At 41.2% G+C, this 26,672-nt stretch overlaps 1 protein-coding gene across 1 annotated transcript in view; it reads left to right on the top strand.

Annotated features, from left to right (window-relative positions):
• Window positions 1-891: 891 nt before the first annotated feature.
• The window catches only part of WIF1 (WNT inhibitory factor 1), a 37,475-nt gene continuing 11,694 nt past the window's right edge, over window positions 892-26,672 (top strand). The window contains exons 1-4 of the mRNA XM_058022020.1: window positions 892-1,038; window positions 1,123-1,262; window positions 18,486-18,594; window positions 24,335-24,475. Coding sequence (XP_057878003.1) covers window positions 903-1,038; window positions 1,123-1,262; window positions 18,486-18,594; window positions 24,335-24,475 — 526 coding nt within the window. The 5' untranslated portion in view covers window positions 892-902. The remainder of the gene's footprint in view (window positions 1,039-1,122; window positions 1,263-18,485; window positions 18,595-24,334; window positions 24,476-26,672) is intronic.

The raw sequence follows: 26,672 nt of genomic DNA on the forward strand, positions 1-26,672 counted from the left end.
GTTTTGAAATTTTGGGTCTTTTTTTATTTTTTAGAGGCTTTTCTTTTTGTAATGGAAAAATCCAGAAAACTTAGAAATAATATTTTTTTATTCCTTTAGAAGGGGTGATTCTGTTTAAATAATTTTTTTAATAGAAGATTCTTTCATACTTTACAAAGTTTCTATATTGAGCCAGTTCCAGTTTCTGTGTAAATAGCAACATTTCAGTGTTTTTCAGTCTCCACTGTTCTCAGGACCTTGGGACAAAAGCCAGGTGAAGCTTTTCTTCCTTTAGCACGTCGCCTCATTTTGTGCGTCGTTCTCTGGCGCTGGAAAGCGTGTCCCCGTGCCGCTGTCGGGATGATGGCTCGCTTTAGGGCTGACCTGTGCAGTGTCGCGGGTCCCCGCTGCAGCCGCGGCCACACCGCGCCCACCTGCGGCTTGGGTGATGCTCCCCCCATCTCTGACTCGAACCCCACGTGTGCCGGGGGGCGGCTACGCACGGACTTGGTTTCTTCACGCAGACACGAGTGACTCCAGCGACTCATTTGCGACCGTGGTGGTGCCACGGTGACGGCCGGAGTGCCGGGGTGCCCCTGCGGGGAGGGCGATCACAGGGAGGGGGGCGGGACGCGCGACAGGGTGCGACCCTGCGGTGTCACGGGTCCCCTGTGGCAGAACGGGTGTGGGTCACGGTCCCGGCTCTCGGCTCTGCTCTTGCGGGAGCGGGCGGCCGCCCGCAGCCCCGGAGCGCTGACCGCCCCCCGCGGCGGGGGAAGGAGCGAGCGAGCGCCGCGCTCCCCGCCGCCCTCCCCGCGCCCGCCCCGCCGCTGCCGCCGCCCCGCCGGGGCCGCCCCGCGGCAGAGGGAGGGAGGGAGGAGCGGCAGCGGAGCCGGCGAGCCCCGGGCGGGCGGTGCGGGAGCATGGCCCCGGCGGGGCGGCTGTGCTGTGCCGCGCTGCTCTGCGGCGCCCTCAGCCTCTGCAGCCTGCGGGCCGCGCCGCGCCAGCCCGACACCCTCTACTTGTGGATCGACGCCCAGCAGGCGCGGGTGCTCATCGGTAAGTGCGGCCGCTGACCCGAGCGGGAGCCCGGAGCCGAGCCCGGCGGGGCTGCCGCGCACTGCGCCCCTTTGCCTTCCGCAGGCTTCGAGGAGGATATTCTGATCGTGTCCGAGGGGAAGATGGCCCCGTTCACCCACGACTTTAGGAAAGCCCAGCAGAGGATGCCCGCCATCCCCGTCGGCATCCACGCCATGAACTTCACTTGGCAGGCAACGGGACGGGTAGGTGCCGAGATGGGGCCGCGGCAAGGGCAGGGGACGCTCTGTAAACCCAGGCAGGTGGTTTGGCCTTGGAATAGTTGAGAAAACCCGCTCCGAGGCGCGCTAGGGCAGCCCTGGGTGCGGGGGTCCGAGGCGCGGGCGGGGGCTCGGGGAGCAGGGATTGCTGCCAGCGCCTCGGGATGGATGGCTGGGAAAGCGCGCTGGCAAAGGGCTGGAGGGTGCGTGGGAGCGCCGGGCCGCCCGGGCCGGAGAACCGTCAGGCTGGTGAGACGTGAGACTGAACTCACTAGGAACGCCCCAGTCGCCTGTACTTGCCGTAAAATTTTGTACCGGACGGTAGTTCCGTGGATGCAGTTTTCTTTCGTCTTTAGCTTATGAACGTACGCTACAGCTCTTCATTGATCTCTACGTACTAAATGTGCAGGCTTAATTTGTAGTGCTACTAAATAGCAATTCTCTTCTGTGGGCTTAATTTTACCAAGTTAAATTGCAAAACCACATAAATCTGCAGTTTATTGAATCCTGTTGGATTCTTTTGTTGAAAATGTAAGAATCTGTGACATATTTTTGTGAAGAAACATATGTATGATTTGACACACTGACAACATATGTTGGATTTGCATAAACCTGAAACTTGTTAGTGTACATTATCATGGATACAGAAAAAACATGGTGGCGTAAAATCCTGGATAAAATTATTTCATTTTTACAGTGCTGAACATTGACTTTATACAATAAAGAACTTTGTAGAGATGAAACAATATTTCCATTTAAATTGTGATCATTGATTGTTTAATTCAGCTAATTGCAGCTTCACAAATTTTGTTGTGGTATTGGTTGTTTTGAAAGTTCTCTATCTACAGGATTTGTTTGGCTTCAAGGTGTTGTCTGATGCCCTTGCAATTTTTGCTGTCCTCACAAAGCCTTTGGGTTTAGGAAGTGCTTCACCCCCTCCTCCAGAGAGGAAGGTGAATGTGGAGAGACAAAACTTGCTCACAAAGGCTGCCTTGCTCTAGGTCTTTGGCGTTCCCATCAAGCTTTACAGAGAAAACAACTTTGTAAGCCCAGGGCTGGCATTTAAATACCTAGAAATTTTTGCTGTCTTTAGGAACTGTGTTTTCTGTTCCATTTCTCTGCCAGCTTCAGTTGCTGTTGATGATAAAACTAGCTCTTTTTTTAATGGGTGATCAAGATGTTAGACTGAACACTGTCCTCTTGGATTTCCTTCTTGTGCGCTGCTCTCCTTCCTTTGCTGCCTACAGGTAGGTCATTAGGAAAAGGTGGTTCCAATACTGATTTCGGTGAGAAGAGTCACAGGCTTAAAGACAGTATAGGAAAATGTTCTGCTTGATGCCACTTGCAGGATGAAATCCTTTCTGAGCAGCTGCAAAGGTGTTTGACCCATTAGTCCTCTTCCTATTTTCCAAATTACCGAATTCCTCTTAGACAAAGCATAATTAGTAAGTGAAATACTTAAATGGTTAAAAAAGTTCTGTGTTTCTCCAGAACTCCCAATATTTTATGAGGGGAAAAAATGAGTATATTTTTACTTTTTTCCAGTGTTCCGATTTGGTTTTAAGTATACATCTTCTTAGAAGTTTCCATTAACACATCCAGGGAAGTGCTAACAACTTACTACCTTTATTCTGTACTTTTCTGGGAATTTCCTAAGTGAGAGAAGGGAAAATGAGAAGTGGAAGGGAGGAGGAGAGGAAAAGAAAAGAAGAGAAATGGGAAAGAGAAGCAAAAAAGGAAGAAGGAAAAGAAATGGAAACTAGTACCTTTTTGAAAGAATAAAGGCATTTGAAATGCTGAAGTGCTAGACTGCTTTCTGCAAAATAGCTGTTAACTAGCATACTGTTGCCTCCTGTTTGGTAAAGCTGAAATAATTCTTCTGTGGGTGTTGTGCCTTATAGACCTCTTGACCCTGTATCCCAGTTGAAACTTGAATATGTTTCTCTGGGACTCCAAGGGCTGGGGGCTCCCAGTACTGTATGCCCCACCTCTAGGAATAGCTAGACCCTTTTTGGGTCTACAGATATAAGGCTTCTCCTGAGTGGGTGCAGGACGTCCATGGCATTACACAGTTCCTCTGTCAACAAGATGGGGGAGTGAGAGAGCAGCTGGGTGGGTGTCTGGCAGCCAGACAAGGTCAACCCACCGCACCTGAGATCCCCCGCAGGGCACTTCAGGATGTGTAAATATCCAGTGGGCAGATCCCATCTACCTGCTCCTGGGATAAATGATAATCCAAGTCTGAGGTTGGGGAGTGGCAATGCTTCTCAGTCCTGCATGGCTGAATATTCTAACTCAAAAATGGCTTCTTGAAAGGCACATTTTAAGGACTAGATTGCATTTGTATTCTGTGGAAACAGAAGTGCTTGAAACTCACTACATTTAGGTGTTACACTTCTGATGCAGTGACCTTTGTGTCCTAAGTGCATTTTATGTGAAAAAGATTTAATTTGATAAGCAAACAAAATAATTTTCACTAGAAAGCATTAACCAAAAAAAAGCATTCATTAGTCACTTTTAATTGCTAGTCCATTACTTCTAGTTAATTATTAGGAAATACAGGGGGAAACCCAAAATTTAAGGATCTGAGGGTGCTGGATATATAGTTTTTTTGCTAGTGAAATCAGGATGAGCTGGGGGTGACAAGAATGTTAAAGTACTGCAAAATGGGATTGTCATGTTTTTATGCACTTTATGCTTCTACTTATAAATTAAAGCATAACATTACAGGTACTATGTTCTCTTTAAAAATGTAAACTGTAATTATGTCAATGTAAATTGACAGTTACAAATTTCTTTGAATGGAAAGGTTTAAAAAAGCAAAAATCAGTGATAATATGTAGTAAATAGCATGCATCCATGTAACCACTAGAGCTCACTGGTGTGCTTCTTGCTCTTATTTTGGATGGTTTTTCCAAAAGAAAATACAATGGCTTTTAGTGGTCTTGTCCTCTGAGGAAGATTGAGCTAAAAAACTTCCCAGTGAAACCCTATCACAGTGATTAATGCTGCAACATGTTTACATGTTTTCCACATGTGTCCACTAGTGAAAGTTACCAAAGATTTCAATGATAACATAATCTCTACAGCATTTAAGAATTTGTGACAAGTATTTAATCTCCAAATCTACAAAACCCAACATGTATTTTTAACTTTCAGTGGGCATTCTGACAGCTGCAAAATTAAGTTCACATCCTGGAGAATAATGGTGGAAGAGAATTGTATTAAAAAATAGATTATTTGCCAGACAGCAAGTGCTCAGTGACAGAGCAGCAGCCCAGTTGATTTAATAGACAGGAGGTGAAAAAATAAACCAAAAATCAAGTTGGAATTTTTGTTGTGTAGCATTCTCTGGTCCAGAGAAATAGTCAGTCTGGGCCACAACCTGCCCAGGCTGTTTTTTTCCTTTCAGATATGTATTTGTGGTCAGATGAATTATTGTGGTGGCTCACTTCCCCCTCCCCACTGTTATGAGTAGCCCATAGTTCCTCTCCTGGTGCCTGGTTGAATGCATAACATGACATCTGAAATAAGTCTCAAAGAATTATTGACAACCTTGAGTCAATCAAAAAGGTGCCTACCTCTGAGAAAGAGGGAATGTAGTCTTCAGTGCATTTTCTATCATCATTTCTATATTGTAAAGTGAAGGTCAGGAAGGCTGTGTAATTAACAGCTCCTGGAGGCTGGTTCTGATCTCAGCAATGTGACCATCAGCCCTGAATAGCTCAGCTGAGTTGTCTGAAATTGTCTTATATTGCTGAGATGTAGCCTGACCATAAAGAAAAAATGGAATATCCAGCTATGCTATTTGTTTCCTTGTTCAGAGGAAAGCTACCAGGCCACCAATTTTAAGGCATAAGGGGTGCAATAAGATGCTCCAGTCAAACATGGCTATTTCCCTGCTAAACTGAAAGAAAACATAAAGTGTTGAATTTCAAAACCTAATTCTTCAAAGGAAATTTTTCTTCAAAGAAACTGCTGCATTTTTTTTGTAAATATCTTATTCATAACTAGTCATTACAGTGATGCTTTTCAGCTTAAAAAAGTCTAATATGCAAAATTTAGGAGATTTTTTCCAATGAAAGTATGGCTCTTCTCGAAGTTTTGTCAAGGTAATTGCGTAAACTCACACTTTTGTGATTTTCAGTGGTACCTTCACTGCACTTCCATGTCACCAAACTGGGGAAATACTTTGTTTTCTGACCTCTGTACCAAAATTTCTATGTGGAATGTGAAGATGTTTACATACTGTGATCATGATTTTTAGACAGGGGGTTCTCAAATCAAAAGCACAGCTCAAAACCTTTAATATTTAGATTCTACTCAGCTGTGGTATTTTGCATCTCAGTGTTGTAGACATGCCACCAGGGATCAAAGTAATACTGTCGAGATCCCACTTTCTTAGTGGAGCAGGCATGTGCCAGCCATCTGTTCTATCTGCTGATAGAAAACAGCAGTAAAGTTTCTCAAAGTTTTGCCAAGAAGAAAAGGGGGATTTATTGCTCAGCAGAGATGAGTTACAAGGCACCTTGTAGTGTAAGCTGCATCTGGTTTCCATAGTAATTTACATGGCATGTGTGTAAACTACACAATTACTCTTTTTACACCGCAGTGTAAACTTGTGTTAAGTAAACAGTTCTTCAAGATTTCATTGTTTATAATTTCTATAAATAATCCATTTTAAACAAAAAATAAGCTAGTCATAAAGTATTTTCACTAGTTCTACACTAGTAGCTGTAATGTACAACATAACTGTTGAAAAGCATTGTAACTAACAAGGACATCCCAAACTTCAAGTCTATATTTTGTGAAATTGTACAGATTTCATTCCCTGTATTGCTAACAATTTTTCTGAAAAAGAAAATCCAGGCTTTCCTCTTGTGTTGCCTTCCTCTGTTTCTCTTTCCTATTTGAAGAAGTGAAAATGTTTTCTGGCAACATCACCTCTTTTTACAGACTGTTTCACAGGTATGTTCTTAGTGGTCCAAAGTTGATGCCATTAACAAGTAATGCTATAGAGAAAGAACTAACAAAAATGAGAACTAACTGAACTAACTGAAAGTTTTTTTCATGTATTAACATCTTCTCTTGCTTTCATACTTTCCAAAGAGGTTTTTTTGGGGTAGCTACAACTTGATTCTAGCCAAGTGGCTTATGTACATACAAAACACCTGTAAGGAACCACACTCTTCCTAGGGCATGCACATATGTGAGGAATATGGTGCGCCCCAGAGTTTTCAAAACTATTATGTAGTGGATATTTGCATCACATTGAACAGAATTTCAAGAGCTGGATACCTTAGGCCAGAACAATGAGTACCTGATATTTAAAGCTTTCAAGAAAATGCATCTCAAAATCTCTTTTGTTTTGCCTTCCTGTGAGTTTACATTTGGCTTGTTAGGGTTTGTTCTTCTTTTATTTGCCTTTTTCTATACAAATTCCACCATCTGAAAGATTCTACTTTACTTATACTAATCTCTTTTACCATTGTGGATTTTTTTCATTTTGCTAGGAGGTTTTTGTTTGCTTTTTGACAGTTTATTTGTGGCCGAGCTCTTCACTGCATCAGTGAACTGTAGCCCTGACATGGTGGAAATGTAATACCCACCTTGACTGGCTGGCAGGGCTGTGCCTGATGGAGCCCAGGCCTTCAGCACTGCCTCCCACCACACTCCAGCTGCAGAAGAGAGAAGTGGCACTTAGATGAGCAAGGTGCATTGCTCCAGCTGGAGAGCAGTTGCTAGTGGTCCACCTCAGAGGTCAGTCCTGGGTCTCATACTCACAGTGAAGCAGCAACCCAAAATCTGCCTCAAAAAAAACCAAACATAAATGAAGGAAAGACACTGATACTGTTGTACAGAGGCATTAGGAAGCTTTACCCAGCTATGATACCTGAAGTCCACCACAGTATGTTCTGTTCATAGAACACCTTAGCACCGGCTTTCAATGATTTGGGGTAGATATTTTTTTCCCAGCCTTACAATAAGAAAACCCCAGGTTTTTTTTTTTTTGTTTTTTTTTTTTTGTTTTTTTTGCATCTAGAATAAAAGTTTGCTTTGTTTTCCAATCAGCTGGTGGGGTCCATCTTTTTTTGGCCATACAAGGAAAAATGGGCAATTACCTTTGAGCTGCTTCAGCACTTGCTGTCATTAGTGCTAAATACTTCAATAAATAACTTGAAGACCAATACTGCTTTCAGAGCTGGTCCCACAAATCCTCTGAAGTTGCCCTTTTGCCTGGATAAAAAGCTAGCTAAACCCAGCTGATCCTAAAGGAAATAAATATGCCTGACATCAAACCTGGCAATCTCCCAGCCCCAGGTTTTGGCCCATCACCAGGCAAAATAAACTCCCAAACAGCAGCCCACTAATGAGAAGATCTGTCACCAGCTCCGAACACTGAAGCACAGAAATCAGAAGCAAGAGCCAGAGGGCCAGCCTTTGCAATAACAGCTATCCAGAGAAGCAGAGGGCAGGCTCTTGGACTATCCTGACCATCAGAGAACAGAGCTTTCAGTACTGTGATTATGAACCTGATTTTTCTCAGAACACGTGGAAGACATGGACAAATCGCAACTTATCGATGAACAGAAGTTAAGCTCTTCCTGCAATATTTTCTCCTTGCCCTCAGCTTGCAAATGTGTGAATATTGATACAGCCAAAGGGAATTGGAGACTTAAATCCTCATAGGTAAATAATCAAGTCCACTGAACACCTTCAGTAAGGAGTACAAGTCCCAACTTCAACCTGTTGCTTCTACACTGCAGCAAACACTGGTCTCATTTTGCCAAATTTGAGCCTTAGCCAAACTTATCTTTCTTGCAGAGGTTTTGGGAAATAAATTGAGCTGTTGAAACAGAGTCTACTTGAGTTACTAGGTTGAAACAAATTTATTTTCCTGTTGTGAAGCCACACATAGATAAAGTTTCTGCAAGCAGTTATGTGGCTGCAATATTCCTCACGGAGACTGTCAGGGAGAACAGGCAGGTTGCACAGCAGAGCACACTTCAGAGAGGAAGAAGAGGCAAAATGCAGTTATCTGGGTCTGTAATCATGAGCAACAGATGATATGCATAACACACTAAGAGCTGAGAATTGATTTGCTAGCAAAGCACATTGGCAGTTACCTTGATTGATATTTTTGCTCCTTCCTTCCTTCCTTCCTTCCTTCCTTCCTTCCTTCCTTCCTTCCTTCCTTCCTTCCTTCCTTCCTTCCTTCCTTCCTTCCTTCCTTCCTTCCTTCCTTCCTTCCTTCCTTCCTTCCTTCCTTCCTTCCTTCCTTCCTTCCTTCCTTCCTTCCTTCCTTCCTTCCTTCCTTCCTTCCTTCCTTCCTTCCTTCCTTCCTTCCTTCCTTCCTTCCGCACAGCAGGAACCTCTATTTATATTGCATAGGCTTGATCTGACTTCTGTATTGGCAAGGGAGGGTGGCTGAAAGATTGTAACCCAACATGTTGATTCCCTCTGATCAGACCTGTGACGTGTTGGTGTTAGGTACAGGATGGAGCAGCTTATACTGATCCTTAAGGGCAAAAATTAGAAGTCTTCATCACATCAAGAACCATGGATTTCACATTTTTACCTGACCTAACTGTAACTTTCCTTTGATGGGAAAAAGTCTGCGCCTTATCCTGCCCACTGACAGCATCCACATTTGAATTGTATCTGTGCGAATATCCTGCTTAGTTAATATTCCCTTTTTAGTTGTCTCACCAAATATTTACAGTAAACTTCATAATTTTTATAGTATCATGATGCCACTGCTACTTTCATTCTATGATTCTATGAATAACCCGACACCAGAATTAGACATAAAACATTTCAACAGGCATATCCTATTTATATAATACCTTTATTCCTCCAAAAGTAAGGGCTTCCTCATCCTGTAAAATACAATCAAACCATATAAATTTATTATGTTAATTAGTAAATACTTTAAAGGACAAGGTATCTGAGAGTTTCTGGGCAGGAGGAAGGGTGACCTGGGGGTAAAAAGCTCACAATCTCTGCAACTTCTTGTAAAATCTCTTGCCTTTCCGCCTCTTCCCAAACCCAACAACTCCAACAGAAACATCTGTCTCTAGGTTTATATGTATGTGTTCCTGTCCTTGACTGCAAAGACTGAAGTAAGTGGAGTGAGGTCTTTCTCCCTTCCTAATTTAGAGTAGGTGATGGATCATACTGAGGTTCTTCAGCCATTTCTGTGCCCTGTAGTGATGTAGAGAGCAGACCTGACTGCTCAGCAAGGTTTGTGCTGTGGGACATTGTTCCCCTTCAGCAATTTTTTTCTTCCTGAAAATGCTGTGGAGCCCAGTGCTACTCCATTCATTGATAAAGGCTGGTTTAGGGTATTTGGGGAATCTCCAGCAGCCTATGACACCAGCACAAATTAGGGATTGTCAACATATCTGGAATGCGTTGAGTGGCAAAAAGAACAATTTGGTCCCAGTCTGCAACAGCAGACCAGATTTACCACAGATATTCATTAAGGAGTAAGTTATATCTCTGATCTTAGCAAGACTCTGGAATCCCAAATGGGACAGTTGTCTTATAGCAGAGTGCAGACTTCTGCTGTCATTAGATTCCTGCCTGTTTTTATCACAGGTAAATTTGGGCTTGGGGAGGTCCACACATTCATTTCTGAGGCTGCCGTTCCTCATGCATTTTCTCTAATAAAAATGAGGTTAGAGTCTCTGCAAAAGATTCTTGGGAACTTTTAGCTGCCAGCCCTCCCTGTCAGGATTTAGACTGACACAGGATAGGTCACGTTATCCAGAATTAAAAAACCCGCAACAGAATGATGTCGTTTTCTCAAAATAAACTTCCTGCCTTTCTTAATGGGCCTTATTCCTGCAAGTGTGTTTAAAAGGTTTATCTGGAAGCTCAGCTGGACCCTCTGTCAAGGCAGCAGAGTCCAGGCTTTGTGAAGATGCCTATGCTGCAGATAGACTCCACCTGCACCCAGGGAGGGAAAGAAAGGTGGTTCAAGACAGCAGGTAAATCAGATTCTAGCTGGGCTAAACTTTCTTCTGCAAGCACTGGTCTCTGTCCTTTGAGTGTACAGGAAGTCAAGGATGAGCTGGTTTTAAACCAGATACTTCATTTAAATGCTGGGAAATGCAGTGGACCTCAGCTCAGAGGACTGGACCTGTGAAGCTGGTACTGTAACCAAGGGATGAAGCTGTGCTGACCCTGCCTATGGAAACAGTCCAGAAAACAGATAAGCTGTTTGTAGAACCTGTTCAGATTCCCACCAGAAACTGGGGATAGGATTATTCTTCCTTACTTTACTCTGAAGAGAAGTCCATCGTGCTTTGAATAATTCAGGGTATAGTTATGGAGGACAGAACTCTGTGGCACCTCTATAGTACGTGGAAATATGACAGCGATATATGTCTACTTAGCAGAGTCTTCATTCGGTAGAAAAATCGGTGTGATTCCAGGTACAACAGCAAACACACAAGTTCCTTTTCAGATACACTTAGAAAGCACTTAGTAGTGAATTTAGTTCTTCTTTCACAGTAGTATCTAGAATTTGCTTTGATCAACAACAGCCTATGAAATAAGAAAAAAATTACTCTCAATTTTCACAAAAAATGTATTTGAAAATCCATGCAGTAGGTATTAAAAGAGAGCAGTGTTAAGAAAGTCTTTCCTAATGGCTAGTCAGGACAGAGTTGAGTTTTTGCATCTTTTCAAAATTTAAACACTAGTCTTCCTGTAAAATAAGGCTGAAGACCAGTATCTGCTGAGCAATAAATAAAGAAACTCTCAGTTAGAGGTGCTGCAAACTTTCTGTCACAAAAGTGAAGGCATCCCTCTTCGAAATGCTTGAAGGACTCCAGTCTGACAGAAGCTGTTGTGAGATTTCATAACTTTTGAGAAGGTTCACTGCTTACATTTTGAAGAGAGATATTTATATTTATTACACAGGAGTGCCAGTTAAAGCCAAGATAGAAACACATGGACTCAATAAAGGCCAATTATGTGACCTTTGCTGTTTGCCACGCTTTTAACTTGTGTAAGTAATTGATTACACTTTCATGAGATCATAATCAGAAGGTTGTTCTTTAGTAATGGTGTGCTAGAGGAGCTTTATCCTCAACTTCAAAGCTATTCTGTGAGGCTTAAGAACAAAGGGTTGGAAGTTTGAAGCGTGGCCAAAATGAATCTGTATGCATTATCCATGTTTACCACCATTCAAGAGGTGGATTAGCTTATTCTTAGTCTGTGAGCTTTCCCTCATTGCATCAGATGAGCCACCATCTCTAAGCTTTACATTTTTGCTCTTAGAACTATTCTGCTTACCTAAATATAGTGTCTGTTCAGATCCCCATCATAACTAACCTGAATGCTTGTTAGTGCCATCACTTCCCTAATTGTAAAGATTTTATTGAAATTATTTTACATTCCTTGTGAAGAATTTTCAGGGTAAATATTAATTATCAATAAATCTATCCAAAGCCTGAAACTGTAAACAGACTATAATCTAAAGGTGCCCACCCAGGATCAGCCAACCAAGCTATTCACTTACTTTTCAAGCTGTGAGGGAGAGAAAATAGCCCTGTGGGTTTTTCTCAGTGTACATAGAGCCACATAGAAATGTTGCAGGTGGCAGTGGCAGGCCTGCAAAGACTTGTTTTCTTAGGAAGTAACCTGATGAGACAATGGTTTTTGTATTTTTTTCTCTAAGGGCAATAATAATTTTCTCCTTTTTTATTAGCTTTGGGAGGTGGGCATTTTAAATGTCCATGATCGTTAAATGTCCACCAGAGAGAGCACTAATATTTTCCTGGGTGAACAAAGAATGAATTAGCCCTTGCTGTGCTGGAACAAGAATTAACTTTTCAGGAGAATAGCTTTCAGGATACCGGACCAATATGTTTTGTTGAAGATAGCAAAGGCTTGTGTGTGTTTTATTTACTTTAAATCTGAACTCTTAATGGTATATCTCTTTTTGGTGTACTGTTTACTTCTCTCCCCTTCCCCAAAGCAGAATTATCTAATTTTCATCTGTAAGACACAAGAGAAAACAATTTAAAGGAAGCTTGTGCACCAGGCCTGGTTCATGCAGAGAAGTAGCATTCCTTGCTAGAAATTTTCGAGACATAATTAACTGCATATTTGTCAAAACCTTAGTGATTTTGTCTTCTTTCAGTTTAATTTTTTTTCAAAAGTAATTTAGTGAAGCTGTACTAAAATGCATTACAGAAAATGTGTTAAACAAAAAAAGGTCTAAATATAGGAAGTTGGGCTATTTTGCTTTCTTTGTTTCCAAATAAAGCAAGAGAGAGGAATGAGAAACTCCCAGACTTTCATCACTGAGGAGCTGTAAATTTGTTGTGACTGTTTTAAGAAAACCATTCATGCTGCATGCCTTTGTCTCTACGTGCTTGTGCTTAACCTGGAGGTTGCTGTGCATCTCTTTGCACAAATGCAAAGGCTCCACCAAGGCTCCAGCCTGGTGGAACAGCCCCACTGTCCCCACTGCAGGTTGCTGCTGCATCAAGGGTTGCCTCTGATCTAAACCAAAACTGTACTGTCATTAGCAGGCTAATGATGGACAGGAATGTGTACTAGGCTTTTATTTGTCCCTCTGTCTCAGGAGCCTGCTTTTTAGGCATGATGATGATTTTGAGAGTTAATGCTCAGCTGGTATACTTGGATTTTTCTTTTTCAACTCTGTTCCTCTCAAACCCCGGTCTTTCTAGCAAGCCCTTCAGCTTCCAGTCTGAGATTACTTTCAAATGACTGCTTCAAATGCTAGAGTGCCTCCAGAGCTCAGCTTCTGGTGAGAGAAAATATTTGCTCAAAATGACTGACTAGGAGCCCTGTTTCCCATGTCTCCCAAAGAGCAGACAACTGCCAGAAACAATGCCAAATATAATCTAAATCTATTATGTTGTGACCTCACCAAGCTTCTTGGCAGTGATTTTTTCATATTACTTATCTTTATAGAAATTGTTTTCTCAATATTTGGAGGAAAAGCTGATGTATTCTGCAAAGATTTCAGACCATCTCCCCAGTGCAAGGCATTTTTGGAACCCTGTAATGTCACCTTTCAAAATCTGAGGCTTCCTTTAAAAACAAACGATAAATTTCACTTTTCCAATTTCATAAATCATTCTGTTGGAGGACCTGATCTGCCATCCACAGCTGAATGCCACAGGAGACATTAAGCACCAGTTAGTCATCTTCCATTGGCAAAATCAGAGTTTTATACCATTCTTCTAAAACCATTAAAACCACAAGTAGTTATTGTTGAAAGTTTCATGCAGGGATGCACTCTATTGTTAAAAAGTCTTCCTTCCCTCTTGTGCATGGATTTTCTTCAGTCTGCCATGATTTCCTTAATGAGAAGAAAGCAGGCATAGAAGAGGCTCTACAGATTTGGGAGCATTTCACCACAGCATTGTCCAATTACTAATGTCACATAATGTATTTTTCTTTGAGGTTTCCCATTTCTCTGAGTTCTAGTTAATGCCCTTTTTTTTATTTATTTGAAACAGCAAATATCTCTATTCCTCCTTTTGTGTGCATCTCTGTTTTTTTAACCCTACTGCTTCAGTTCGTTCCCACACCCTCAGCAGCTGATACTGGAAGACAGTCAGATTACCCTGTCTTCTATGTAAACTGATTTTCTCAGAGCAGGTTTCAGTACTGCTTCATGTTGTTGAGCATGCCTCCCATTTCAAGTCTACCTCTTGAGGGTGACAGCAAGTTTCTGAGTGTTATACTGAGGTGTGAAAAATGGTTTACCCACTCTGTGACAGGACCAATTCATGGGTTCTGTCCCTAGCACAAAAATGGGCAGTCTGTAGGCAGACACTTTATTATCTGCTTGTCTAAGGGAGCCCCATTATGTTGTTCATGACAGCAGTGTCTAGACTGCAGTGCAGTAACAAAATGCTCACATATATGTACAAATTCCTACTCTGCCAGACTCCTTCAATAGCCTGGTATGCACAGTACAGATAATCTTTGTTGGAATTTATCTCACTTTGCTTCATGCTTCATCTTGGAGCACAGACCAACTTCTCTGACCTAATGCAGTGAATATCTTGGAGAAGCAATGGTCCATGCTGTAAACACCTAACAAACACATACATTGTCTCACTTCGTGACTTTATTTATGGCATATGCAGCTGTGAGCATCTGCTATGGATAATGCAGGGTAGAATCTTCCAGTGTGTGCATAGCCAGAAATATTCATGGATCTGGGATAAAAAGGAACTTCTTTGATGTGTTTCTTCCTTTAAATATAGAAAATTGGCATTAAGATGTATTTGTCATTTAATTGATAACAGAACATTCAGCATTGATCTCTTTAAAATAATGAGAAGAAAATATAGTTAATTTCTTACATCTACTTTCAAAGCTAACATACATTTGCTTCTTAATTAGAAAGGGTGTAGATTTCATTAGGTTATTGAACCATAACATACAACAGTTCAAGCTACTCTGCTTTGCTTTAGGTACTACAATTTTATGTCTATTGTGTAAAATGAAGAAAATATAAAGCATACTATTGTGAGTTCTTTGAAAAAACATGAAAGAAAAATCAGGCAGAAACAACATGTCATCTGAATGATAGAAGAGGTTCAGTGCAGTAGATCTTGAACCAAGGAAAGGAGATCTGTAGGAATTTTAACTGTATATCATTTAAAACCAAACTGCCGACAGATGTTTTCTACAATACTTGTTAGAGGGCTTCATTATTTTTATAACCTTTTAAATTCCTCTGATTTATAGAAAACAGCCATTCAAACTCCATAAAAGTTAATCCTGACCAAGGAATTATTTGCCTAAAGTGAAATTTCCTCTCTCTGCTTTACCCACGTGGGGAACTGTTAAAGGGCAGCTGCTTGGGGCTACCTGCTGCCTGAAAGCACAGCTCCCCAGACTGTCCACACAAGGTCTGCAGAGGTCCTTGCCTTTCTGAGGATCTCAAACAAAGATTTTCCACAGAAGCAAAGCATACTTCTCCTTGGGTGCTTCCTGAAGTCAAGCCAAAAGTCCTTTGTCAGTGCAAAGTGTGCAATTGTCAGTGAGCAGCAATTTAATACAAACCCCATTTTCTTCACCACCCTTGACAACACTGTTCATCTAAGATTTACCTTCACTACCAAATTTAGATCTTCACATACCAGAGTTTGTAGGCCAACTTTAAAAAAAGAACAACAAAAGAACCCCCCCAAAACCCCATGAGAGTGCCTGTATGATGGAAAAGAGAATTACAGATGATAACTTTTTCCCTTTACTGTCACCAATGTCCAAGCAAATCTTGTTCTCACTACCAGGTCACTCACAATGACTACTTGCAGCATAAATTACAGTAGTCACTAGACCGTATTTTAATTGCACAAACCTGTATCTTCAGTTAACCATCATCACTAAATTTCATGGTAGTTTGGAGCATGATAAATATTTGCTGAGAGCGTGTTGTTTGCTTTTCAGTCATGATGATTAATGCAAGTTAATTGGCAATTGGAGTTGGCAATCAACTCCAATTACAGCAGGACAATATAGGAGACTCAATGTAGGGTTAGTATCAAGACAGATTTTCTCCAAATACGTAGGATTTATGGCAGTCAAATCATGTTTTGTATTCACAGATTTGAGGAGTGAAACTACTCTGCTTCACTGTGCAACCTCTGTAGACTGGGATTTTTGTGTAGAACTTTAATGTCAAAATTTAACCAGCTCTATACAGCACACATGATTTGCAAACATTCTCTGCAGCACATGACTTTGAAGTTAAGCTAGCTGGATCTACCTGAGGTGTTTCAGCTCTTAGATGCTATCATTTCAAGAAGTTCAGTTCCTGTCAACTCAGCAGATGTACAAACTTTTGCAGAGAAATGGCGAGAGCAGTTATCTCTCCACAGTGCAATGTGTCGCTTTTCTTCTGAGCAGCCTGTTGCTTGTGCAATGTCTCTTCCCATCTTTTGAACGTGCCATCAGAGCAGACTCCTGCCTCAGGCACCAACCGCTGCTACGCCTCTGCCCTGCTTAGAGGAATTACTTCCTTCAGCAGCTGTGAGTGTTGTGGCTCATGCAGCAGCGGGTCCCTTTTTCCATGGGGAACTTTCTTTTTGTCTTTGTCCTTAGGCACTAGAAAATTGGCTCTAGAAAATGAGATTCCAGTCCTTTTCCTACAAATTGGGAATCTGGCTCACAAGCTGACCTTCTACAACAGTGTGTCTGGAATGGAAATACGGGACTGGAGCTATTTGGACTAGTTACCAGTTGTTGTTTACTAGAATAGTAAGAACATAATGTTTTAATATCCCAGGTCATAACTCATTATGACCTGGTTTAGATACGACCAAACATCAAAGCTAACCAATGAGAAACAGACAGTGGAGCCTTGACTCACTCATTGCACTATTCTATAGATGTGTGGAGACATACAATTATTTTTCTGAACAAAGTTTTATTTGAAAACAAAAATGTTCACAATCTGACTTTATGGCCTTTTTTCATATTTTGGCATGGTATGTTGTATTGGAAAAAAATGTTTTTAATTAAAAGCAGCATTTTGAACATTACCCCAGACTTCATTTTTCATCTCTGGTCTTACTGTTTCACTCCATGTCCTGTCTCCCTCACACATTTACTCCATGTGTTTAACCCCTACTTAAAACCTTTCATTTTTTCCTGCCCTATTGTTTTGCAAGTCCTCTGTGCCTACACAACACCCTCTGAAAATTGTTCATGTAGAGTGCAGCCCCTCATGCCATCTCCTCTCTGTTGTGGGGTGTCCTTACTGTCCCTACAGAGCAAGTGGATGTCCTGCCAGGGCTGATAAGGAATTTCATAACAACCATTCTATCCAGGTCATAAGTGCCTTTCTGGTGTCATCAATCCTTCTTGTACTAGGGAACCAGGATATTACAGGAGAAAAAGGACCTTGTTCTGGCTAAGAATATGGACAAACATCTTACAGACATAAGCAAGCTATCATTTACCAGCCTAAGTTTTGGCTTTGATCTCTCTTTGCTGCACTGTTTTATCTAAAAAGTAGACAGAACAATACCTTCTGCTGTCAGTGAGCAGATGGAAACACATTTTTGCCAGTGCCCATGCTAAGGTTCTCAAGCACTTACCTGAGACCAGCAGATAGAATTACCTGTAATCCCTTGTAGGTTTCATGGTAAATGAGATACCACAATTTAACATAAAAGTTTCATTTCCACTTGCTCTGCACACCAGCAGTTGTGCTACTGACAGTAGTGGAAGCCTCTAGTGACTGGCTAAGGTGCATACATCTCAGCTGTATGTGGTGTGTACAGCCACACTGCAGACACATGATGGCCCTTTGCATCAAATGTGAAGAACTCTTGAAGAGATGACCCAACAGAGAGGCCAGGCTCCCGTGGACAAGAGTACCAGAGCCTGCAATCTGTGCCACAGTGCAGGTGCTTATTGGGGGAAGGATTAAGGTAGTGGAAAGTAGTTTTTAAATCATTCCAACACTTTCTAGGGATCGCCAAAACAGGTCATTGCTGTTGCAGTTAATGAGTGACATGAAGCCAGCTTGGTAGGAGAGCTCTCAGCTCCACCCCTGGAACAAGGTAATGGGGTGGGGTTGAACAAGGCAGTGTCAGAGCTGTAAACAAGATATGTGTCCTGTTGTGGTGCCCCAGCAGCGTGGCTGCTCACTGCCTGGCACTGTTTGCCCAAGGCAATGAGCTGTGCAGACCAACCAAGAGCAAGCCTGGATAATCTCATGCCGCACTTGTATGTGCCCATGCCCTTTAAACTGCGCTTATAATGCAGGAAGGTCATCCAGGCTCACCAGTCAGTTCCAGGAGGGAACTGACCAGTTTGGGCAGGAGGATTCTGCCCAAAAAACAGCTTTAAAAGTGAGCTTAGCATTCAGGTATTTCTGTTGTCTGCCAGAATGGTGTAGGTTGTAAAAAGCATCTTCTCTGTAAAACTATATATTTGTCCACTATATGCATGACATTTTCCTTGCTGATATGCTGCATGCTGATTACTGTGTATGGTCACTTGCAGTCTATGAAATAAGAGGAAATTTCTGAAAATTATGTTTAGATGAAGAAGCACTCAAAGAAATTATAGAAACTAATCCAGTAAATGGCATAATGAAAAGTGTAGTAGTTCTGCTATAGTTTATGTGTTCAATAGTTTGCTTCTGTGAATACAATTAAAATAAATACAAATTTTTAATTTATTTCGTTGTAGGCTGAGTACTACTATGAATTCCTGTCTTTGCACTCTTTGGATAAAGGCATAATGGCTGATCCAACTATAAATATCCCGCTGCTTGGAACAGTTCCTCATAAAGCATCAGGTTTGTACTGTTGATATTATAAATTTTGTTTCTGTAAAATATATTCTACAGCCAGTAAAGTCTAAATATTTCATTATGAATTGTAGTTCTGAAGTTTATTGCCTAAAGCAATGCTTGCAATTGCCCTGAGTAAGTACAGCAGCATATTTTGTCTGAGTCAAGACACATGAAGCTTTTATGTGTGGGTAAATCAGCAGAAACTTGTGCAAAATTGTTGCATAAAATTCACAAATGCTATTACTTAGTTGTACAACTTTTGGAAAACAAATTCTTTGATCACTATTGGAAAAGTTATCAAATTATTCTGTTTCTCAGAATTTGCAGTTTGTGGATGTTCTGCTTTCATTTAGGGTCATCAGGCATTCAGCTCAAAGACACAAGTTATAGTTTAGGATATTATCATTTATTATTTATCCCTTAGTTGTGCATTCTTAATCCTTCACTGGAATTTACAACTCCACAGCCAATGCAAATGCTCCAGAAATACCATGGTGTGTAGTGAGCTGATTTGAGTAAAAAAGCTTTCCATGAAAGATTATTGAATCCAGTTAGCTCTGAAGGGGATGAATAACAGTTTATGTGATCTGTTTCAGGGTTCATACATGGTAGCCTCTGGTAGGAAGGCAGAAATGTGTATCTTGATGACAGCAGTGTCTTAGTGATTATTGTTTCCTAAATTGCCTTAGCCAACCTATTGGATAAATGTGGCGGAAAAAAAGAGTAATAAAACAGGAGGATTGGACTGCAAATATACAAGTTTTCATCTCTGATGAGTCTTTATTCCTGCTCTCTTTTTCAGTCAATAAATTCTGAAAGTCTGTGTATAATATTCTCCATTTTCAGCTTGTGGTAGATTGACATTGAAGTAATGTTTCAATACAGCTTTTTGCCATGACGCCTGGAATTTAGCATGAAGGATTGGTCTCTCTATTCAGTGTGGATTGAAGGAGTGGTATTGAAAATAGATTTGGGTGAAAGATGGTATGATATTTGTGCCACAACTGCTGCAATTGAATTGGTTCCAAGCCCAATGAATGTCAAATAAAGATATTTAAAAGCAACCTAAATGTCATAGAGGCCAAGTTCTTTTTAAGCATTATTTACATCTCCATATAATGCAGGTGAGATTTGTGAAAAGCACTCTGCTGCACTCAGCATTCTCTAATATAACCTAGTTTCTCCCTTTATTTTTAACTATCTAGAAAGGGTAGACCAAAATTACTCCTTTCTGACTGTGTTTAGGAAAACTTAATCTAAAAGTGCAGGGAGGGCAGAGATGAGAGCTCACAGCTGCAGCAGAATGTCTGTTTACCATCATGATGGGAGATCTTATTAAAGACAAAAAGGACTTGTCCTGTTGGCAGCACTGGTACCTCAGTTCCAGGACTAATAGGGGCATGTCCATGGTGTTCCCTTACATGGATCATGTGCAGGGCACCACCGCACTGGGTGTATATATAAGCAGTGTTTCAGTCCTGTTTGGTGTTCTAGCGCTCAGTACCCATACAATATTTGAAGCATGTACACTGTTATTGGCGAGACACTACTGCGATGGTGGGCTTTTTATGCTCCCTGTTAGCTGGCCAAAATTAATTGAGTCCTAAGTAAATGCACTCTATCAAGGTAGCGATTGTTTGCTACTTTGTAGTTATTGGTATAATTTAAATGTTGGCAAAACAGAGTTGGCAAATCTAGTCTACTTTGCCTGGATCTACTGCATTACCACAGAATTTTTCTATACCTACAGATGTCATAAGAAATTCAACCACAAGCTTGTATTTAGTGACAAATCAGCAATTATGGTATTTTTTGAAAAAGTGTTTTACTCCAAAGGAAATTAATTGCCCTTACAGAGAGTTAAGGAGAAATAAAAGAGGAAGACCAACTATAGTAAGCATGAGCATGGGAAACAAGAATGAGGATTAACAGATACCTTATTCAGAGGTAATTGAACCCAGTGGTTTTATAAAAATCAAGTGGACTCTTGAAACTTCTTTGAAGATATTTGTCTCCATGTAAGGCATACGAATGGCTTTATTGCTGTAGGGCCTCTATAGCCTGTATTTGTCTTATGGCCAATGGTGGCCATAAGAAGACCTGTGGAAGAGCAAAAGGAGGACAAGCACATGTGATACTTCCATTTAGCCTCTCAGCTTTTACTATTTCAGCATGATTTCCTGTGTCTTAAGTGGTCTGTCTACTTTGTAAGCCCATATGAGTTATAGATCTCTCTCTTTAGTACTTTTCCAGGCTGTCCTTGAGTCCATATCATCTTCTGTTGTCTCCAATCACCTTGGCAAGGAGTTCACTGCCATCCATTGCATGAAGATCCCACTCCTGTTGTTTCAAATCTGACTGCAACAGCTTTATCTGATGGGCACTGGTCCTTGCACTGGTAGAGACAATAGTCAATCTATCCTATTCATCCTATCCATGATTTTTTATACATCTATTATGTATCCCCTGATTTTTCTTCTCTTTGCCAGACTTTAAAGAGTCACAGCCTACGCAATTGCTTCTCATTGGATGCAGCCTTGTCCTTCTCTTAGCCTTCTCTAATTTGGTACATCCTGAGATGAGTTACCAAATTCTCCTTGGATTTAATTGAGATTTAAATCGCCTAGGTTCCTTAGACTTATTGAAAACCCATTGCCAAGTCCCAGAATTTGTAGCTGATTCAGCGCTCACAACATGATATTGCTACACCTAAACACATGGTAAGATGTTAAGAAGACTGGAGATGCTTTTCAGGGAGCTTAAAGAGCTAAGACTGCTCAGCTTGTGCAAAAGATATTTGGGAGGAGTGTGGATACCTGCTCAGTGAGAAGCAGCTGGCTGCTCATTTCTGACTGCAGGGAAAAGCTTAGGAAAGTCCAGTGTTTCAATCTGAGGGTGGCGAGTTGAAAACAAAGTGAGTCATTTTGTGGCAGTGATTAACATCTTGAACACCACACTCAGAGGGGTAAACACAGCTATAGCTGTGTGCCCAGAAGCAATGTAGTGGCCTGTGACTGAGGTAGATCTGTCCCCCTGAGTGGCCCGAGCTGGCCCCTGCTGTCCCTGTGTGACCCAGGCAGGGCAGTGCTGGTGCAGGCTGGTGTGAGCAGGTTGCTGGCACAGTGCTGCTTCGTGCATTTCATGCAGCCCCCACCAGTCAGGCTCAGGAGACCTTCTCTCCCTGCCCACTGCTGGTGTTGAGACCTTCAAATATAGATGGTGAGCATCCAAACAGGTTGAAAATCTCTCCAAGATCAGCAGCAGAAATCAGTGTCTCCTCGGAGTGCAATACCATCTCTGCTCTTGTCTGCCATGCTGGTACAGTGGCAGTGGGCTGCAGGACTGTGTATGGGCTCCCACTCCTCTCCAGACCTTTCATGCCTGCTTCTGTTGGGATTGGTCATTCAGCGATGTCCCTTAAGCAATCCAGTGGAGACTAAAGGTGGTTTTTGTTGTTGGCCTTGGCACATTTGCTTAGTGGGCAAGGTAATTGCTTACAAACTTGAAGGGCTTGCAGACATCCAGGAGTTACTCTCAACCTGCTTCTACTGAAGAATTTAGAGAACTTCAGTTTCCTAAGCAGAGGGAAAAGGCATGACCTCCCAGACAAAAGGTATTAAACCTGCATTCTCTGAATCCTAGGAGAGCATTCTAATTACTACCTAAAATTAAATTAGGTTTAAGTCACTACGTTTCCTTAGGTTAGTTTTCAAATTTGTTAAACTTTCCTTGTTCCTATTAGAGCCATATGCTCTGCAGCCCTGGATACAAGTGCTCCAGAGGATACAGAAATATATATGTGCAGGAGAGGCTGTTTTCTGGCCTGGTTTGGGGAGGATGGTTAACAGAAAGAGGTCCATATCTGTGATTCCCTCTCCTTGTTTCTAGCCAGTGATGGACAAATGTGGACTGCATCCTGAATTAGGGAAGCAGGGGCCAGAGCTGAGGTTTGCCCCACTGTGGCCCTGCTCAGCACCGTGGTGGGCCACGGGAGCTCATGGCCATGTTTTCTGATGCAAGGGACTTCCCTCTGTGCTTTGGTTTGACTGTGGTGCTGTTGGTGGCTGCTTGGCATTACTCAAACAGGCATAAAAATGCAAAGATTCAGGAAGAGCTTAGGGGCTTTATTTCAATTCTGAACCACCACAGAGTTCAGCCAGGATCCAGGTGGTTTTTGCCTACAGGAGGGTCCTTTACTGCATATCTGTGTGCATGTTCAGACACATGATTAAGTCCAAAAATTCCGGAGTGGGCAGTGCTGGAATAAAAGGTTTATGATCTGTGGCGTTGGACTCTAGTGATGCATTGCTGGGTTTTTCCCTAGGCATTTAAACCACAGCCAGATCTCAGGGGAGTTCAGGGGTTGCTACCAATTCAATGAAATTTAGATACAGCTGTAGTGCTGTCATGAACAGTCTGCCACATTTTTCTCCCCATTGCAGTTTGTTCAAATAAAACACATCCTAATCCAAGCACTGATTTCCTGCACTTATGCTATGAGAAGGTTACTACAGTTTAGAGAAGTTTACAGCATTTAAAATGTATTTTTTAAATAATAAACTGTGTTTCCTTCTTGCCACCTGGTTACATGGTTTTGGTCTTTTCAAAGGTTGGTGCAAAAGCCCTTTGACTATGTAATTACTTTAGAATGAGAACTGCAAGGCACCTTTTTATTTGTAGGACTTACCAGAGGCAGAATGTGTTTTAGCAACAAATTATTCTGTATTTTACCAAGGCACCAAATAACAAAAATTACCAAATTATGGCTTGCAAAATTTTTATAACAAGCAATCTAAAACAAGCCAAGTGTAGGGCTTTTAGCTCTGTATTTTATTAGGAAATCTCAGATCAGCTTTAGAAGAAGGAATAAACAATTTCTATTAGTTGGACTTGACTTATCAGGCAGCTAAGAAGAGCCAATTTTGAAGAAAAGAGATAAAATCATTTCATCTGAAGATTATTTAAGATCTCTTGTGACAATCACAACAGAGAATTCCATAGTTCTGAGGTATTTGGCTTACTTCATCATTAAAATACTCCAGATTTACTGGCCTTAATTAGTTGCTTAAACTCTTTGTATTTCAAAAGTGTTTGAATACTTTTCCTGGAAAAGTAATGTCCAAATGTCACTATGCTTAACTAGTTCTGTCAGAGTGAGGTGTCTAAGTCTTCTTTTTAAAAACTGCACCCATGATCATACGTATCAACTGTACCATTTGTCAGCACTTTATGGAGTAAGTTTTGGTTAGCTCAGTATCTCATTTAGGTAATAATTGCAATATCCAAAAGAGAAAAACTTACCTAAAGTAAATTTCCCCCTAAATATATGTTTTTACAGAAGTCATGTGACAGTGCAGAAAATTTAGATTGAGAAGTGAACAGTTCAACTCAGAAAATTTAAAGTAGGCTTCCAGCATGTTTTGATATATCCTTAGATACTTTCACATGATTAATTTCCTCATCTGCAAGAAAAGTATGGTTATGTTAAAATCACTGTCTGTGCTATAGACTCTTGGGGTTATTTCAGCAAATGAACATAAGCTCTGCTCCTGTCCTGCTTTCCTTCTAATCCTAGAGCCTCTGAATAAAGGGTTCTGCGTTACGTTGTTTCACCAATGGCATTCCTCCAAAGCTTAGATACATCTATAACTTGTTTTTTTTTTAGTATTGCAATGTATGCTTTTGTATGTATGTGTATATGTGCACGTAAATATAAGTGTTATTGGTATTATTATCCTTTTAGTTGTTCAGGTTGGATTTCCTTGCCTTGGAAAACAAGATGGGGTCGCTGCATTTGAAGTGAACGTGATCATAATGAATTCAGAAGGCAATATTATTCTCCAGACCCCTCAGAACGCCATCTTCTTTAAAACCTGTCAACAAGGTAACACTGAAGAAAACATGCTGGAATGCTGTTAGATCAGGTCACCTAACTGTCTTATGTTTCATTTAGGATAAGAGCTAGAGAGGATGGAAGTAAAGCAGTCACACAATGTGAAGCCATCATGGTGAATTCCAGGCTTTCTGGCTCTGTATGCTCTTAGTTTATCATTTACTACGTGTTTACTGAGCCTTTTCTTACAGAACTCCCCTAGCATGCTGGGTTGGAGACATTTCTCCCTCCTGCTGTTCACTGCTCATCACATTAACATCAGTAGGATGTTAATTAAAGACATTGATAGAGATGTACCATATGAAAAGCCCCTACTAGCAAACACTTCAAGGTGCTTGGAGGAGAGCTAGTTCTGTGAAAGCAAGCTGAGGTTAATTTTTCCAGAAATGGCACATCATCTGGGGAGCTGACCTCCTGGGAACTATAGTGGGGACACAGGACAATTAATGCTGTCAGTGCCTCAGTTCCAGCTTGGTGTTATTAGTTCCCTAAATCTCAAACTTGCACATCCAAACTGATTGCAAAAATCTTAAATCAGAAAATTTCTGCAAAACTTGGCTTTACCTTCTCTGTAGCTCAGGTGCAACCTCTTGGCTTTTGATACAGGTAAAAAGGTGGAAGCTGGTGTTCAGTACTTCCAGTTATCAAGCAGTAAACACACAGAAGACATGCTGATAGGAGAAAAGCCATGAAGTTTTTGCAGTTTTTGCTTGGAAAGGAGAGCACTTGTTCAATCAAGTAATCTATGAACCATAAGCACTATGTAATAAGACTTTCTGAATTAATTTGATAGACCACAAACAACTATAATTATCACTTTAAGCTGAGGCTATGGAAATTGAAAAATCAGTGTCCAAGACAAGATAATTATCCCATATCATGTGCAATTGTATCAAATTAACTCATGACAGGGCTGATGTACAAAGAACATGATTTTTTCCTTCCCCTATTAAATCTTCATTCACGGTCCCACATTTTCTTCTCTGCACTACTTTCTCTAAGATAATTGGCTGTAGTGTGGCTTCAAAGAGTGAGCAGCGGGAGCCAGAGCTGTTAATTCTTTGAAACCTCACTATGCCCAAATAGCAAAGCTGCTTGTCCCCTTTGAAGCCTTGCTGCTGCCAATTAGCCCAGGGAAAGTGGAGGAGGGGGAGAAGAAATGGGCAGAGATACAGAAAGAAAAATGGAGTCTTTAAATGCACAAAAACAATCAGATCTCATGTATGAAGTTGTGTGTCTGGTGTAAATACAACATAAAACTTTTCCTCTCTTTTTATTTTCAGTTCGACTCAAAGATACTGAACTTAAAAAATTTTGGAAATAACATTGGGGCATTCTGATAGGGAAAGCAGAGTTACAGGTCTGTAGTTTGGAAAATAGTGGCTTAAAGAGGAAGGGCTCCAAATTCAGTTTAGTCATAGCAGTCATCCAAGTTGTCATTTCTGTGTCATTATTTGTTGTTACCATTTTTATAAGAGCTGTAATATCTAACAATTTAGCAGTATTGCATCATATGACCTCTCAAGAAACCTGGGGTTGATTATTGTCCCAGTTCTTTGTTCATGGAGCCAGCTGAGAGACAGAAGGAAGATTTCCCAAACTTTAGAGACATGCCAAGGAGGAGCTTTCTCACATAGTCTCTTCCAGCCCATACTGGAATAATTCCCATTCCTGCCCTGTGTCTAGTAAGGTGGAAACAGCAGTGTTTTAGGACAGATGCTGAGAAGGATAAGAATGTCTTTAGTGGTTAGTGTTAGAGTAGGTGTGAGTTTCCTTCCTCTGAAAGATATCATACATGGTGAAGAGCTCCTGTCAGGGCCCTAGCCACTGTTTCCAGTTATTCTTGGCCATACAAAAAGGTCCCAGCCGAGGAAGTGAGGGGAGCAAGGGAGCAATTTTGTGGATAAGAGAGGATTTGTTGTGGCTAAGAGGTGGTCACAAAGAAAAAGTATATGTTTTCCTATTTTTCTGCTTGAAATGGTATGTATTTAAGCATGCATTTTTTGGTAATGAATAGCAGCTCTGCATTTGATTACAAAGAGAGAAGTATTTCCAGAAAAAGTCCTACAATACAGTGTTAGAACACAGTAGGACCAAAAATCCTTTACTACAATTACTATGGCTGCAAACAGCTTTACTTTTAAGGCATATAATTTTACTTTAGAGGTTTTGAACCTTCTCACTTGGA

Source organism: Melospiza georgiana, chromosome 4 (genome assembly GCF_028018845.1).
Source record: "Melospiza georgiana isolate bMelGeo1 chromosome 4, bMelGeo1.pri, whole genome shotgun sequence".
In the NCBI taxonomy this organism is placed as follows: domain Eukaryota; kingdom Metazoa; phylum Chordata; class Aves; order Passeriformes; family Passerellidae; genus Melospiza; species Melospiza georgiana.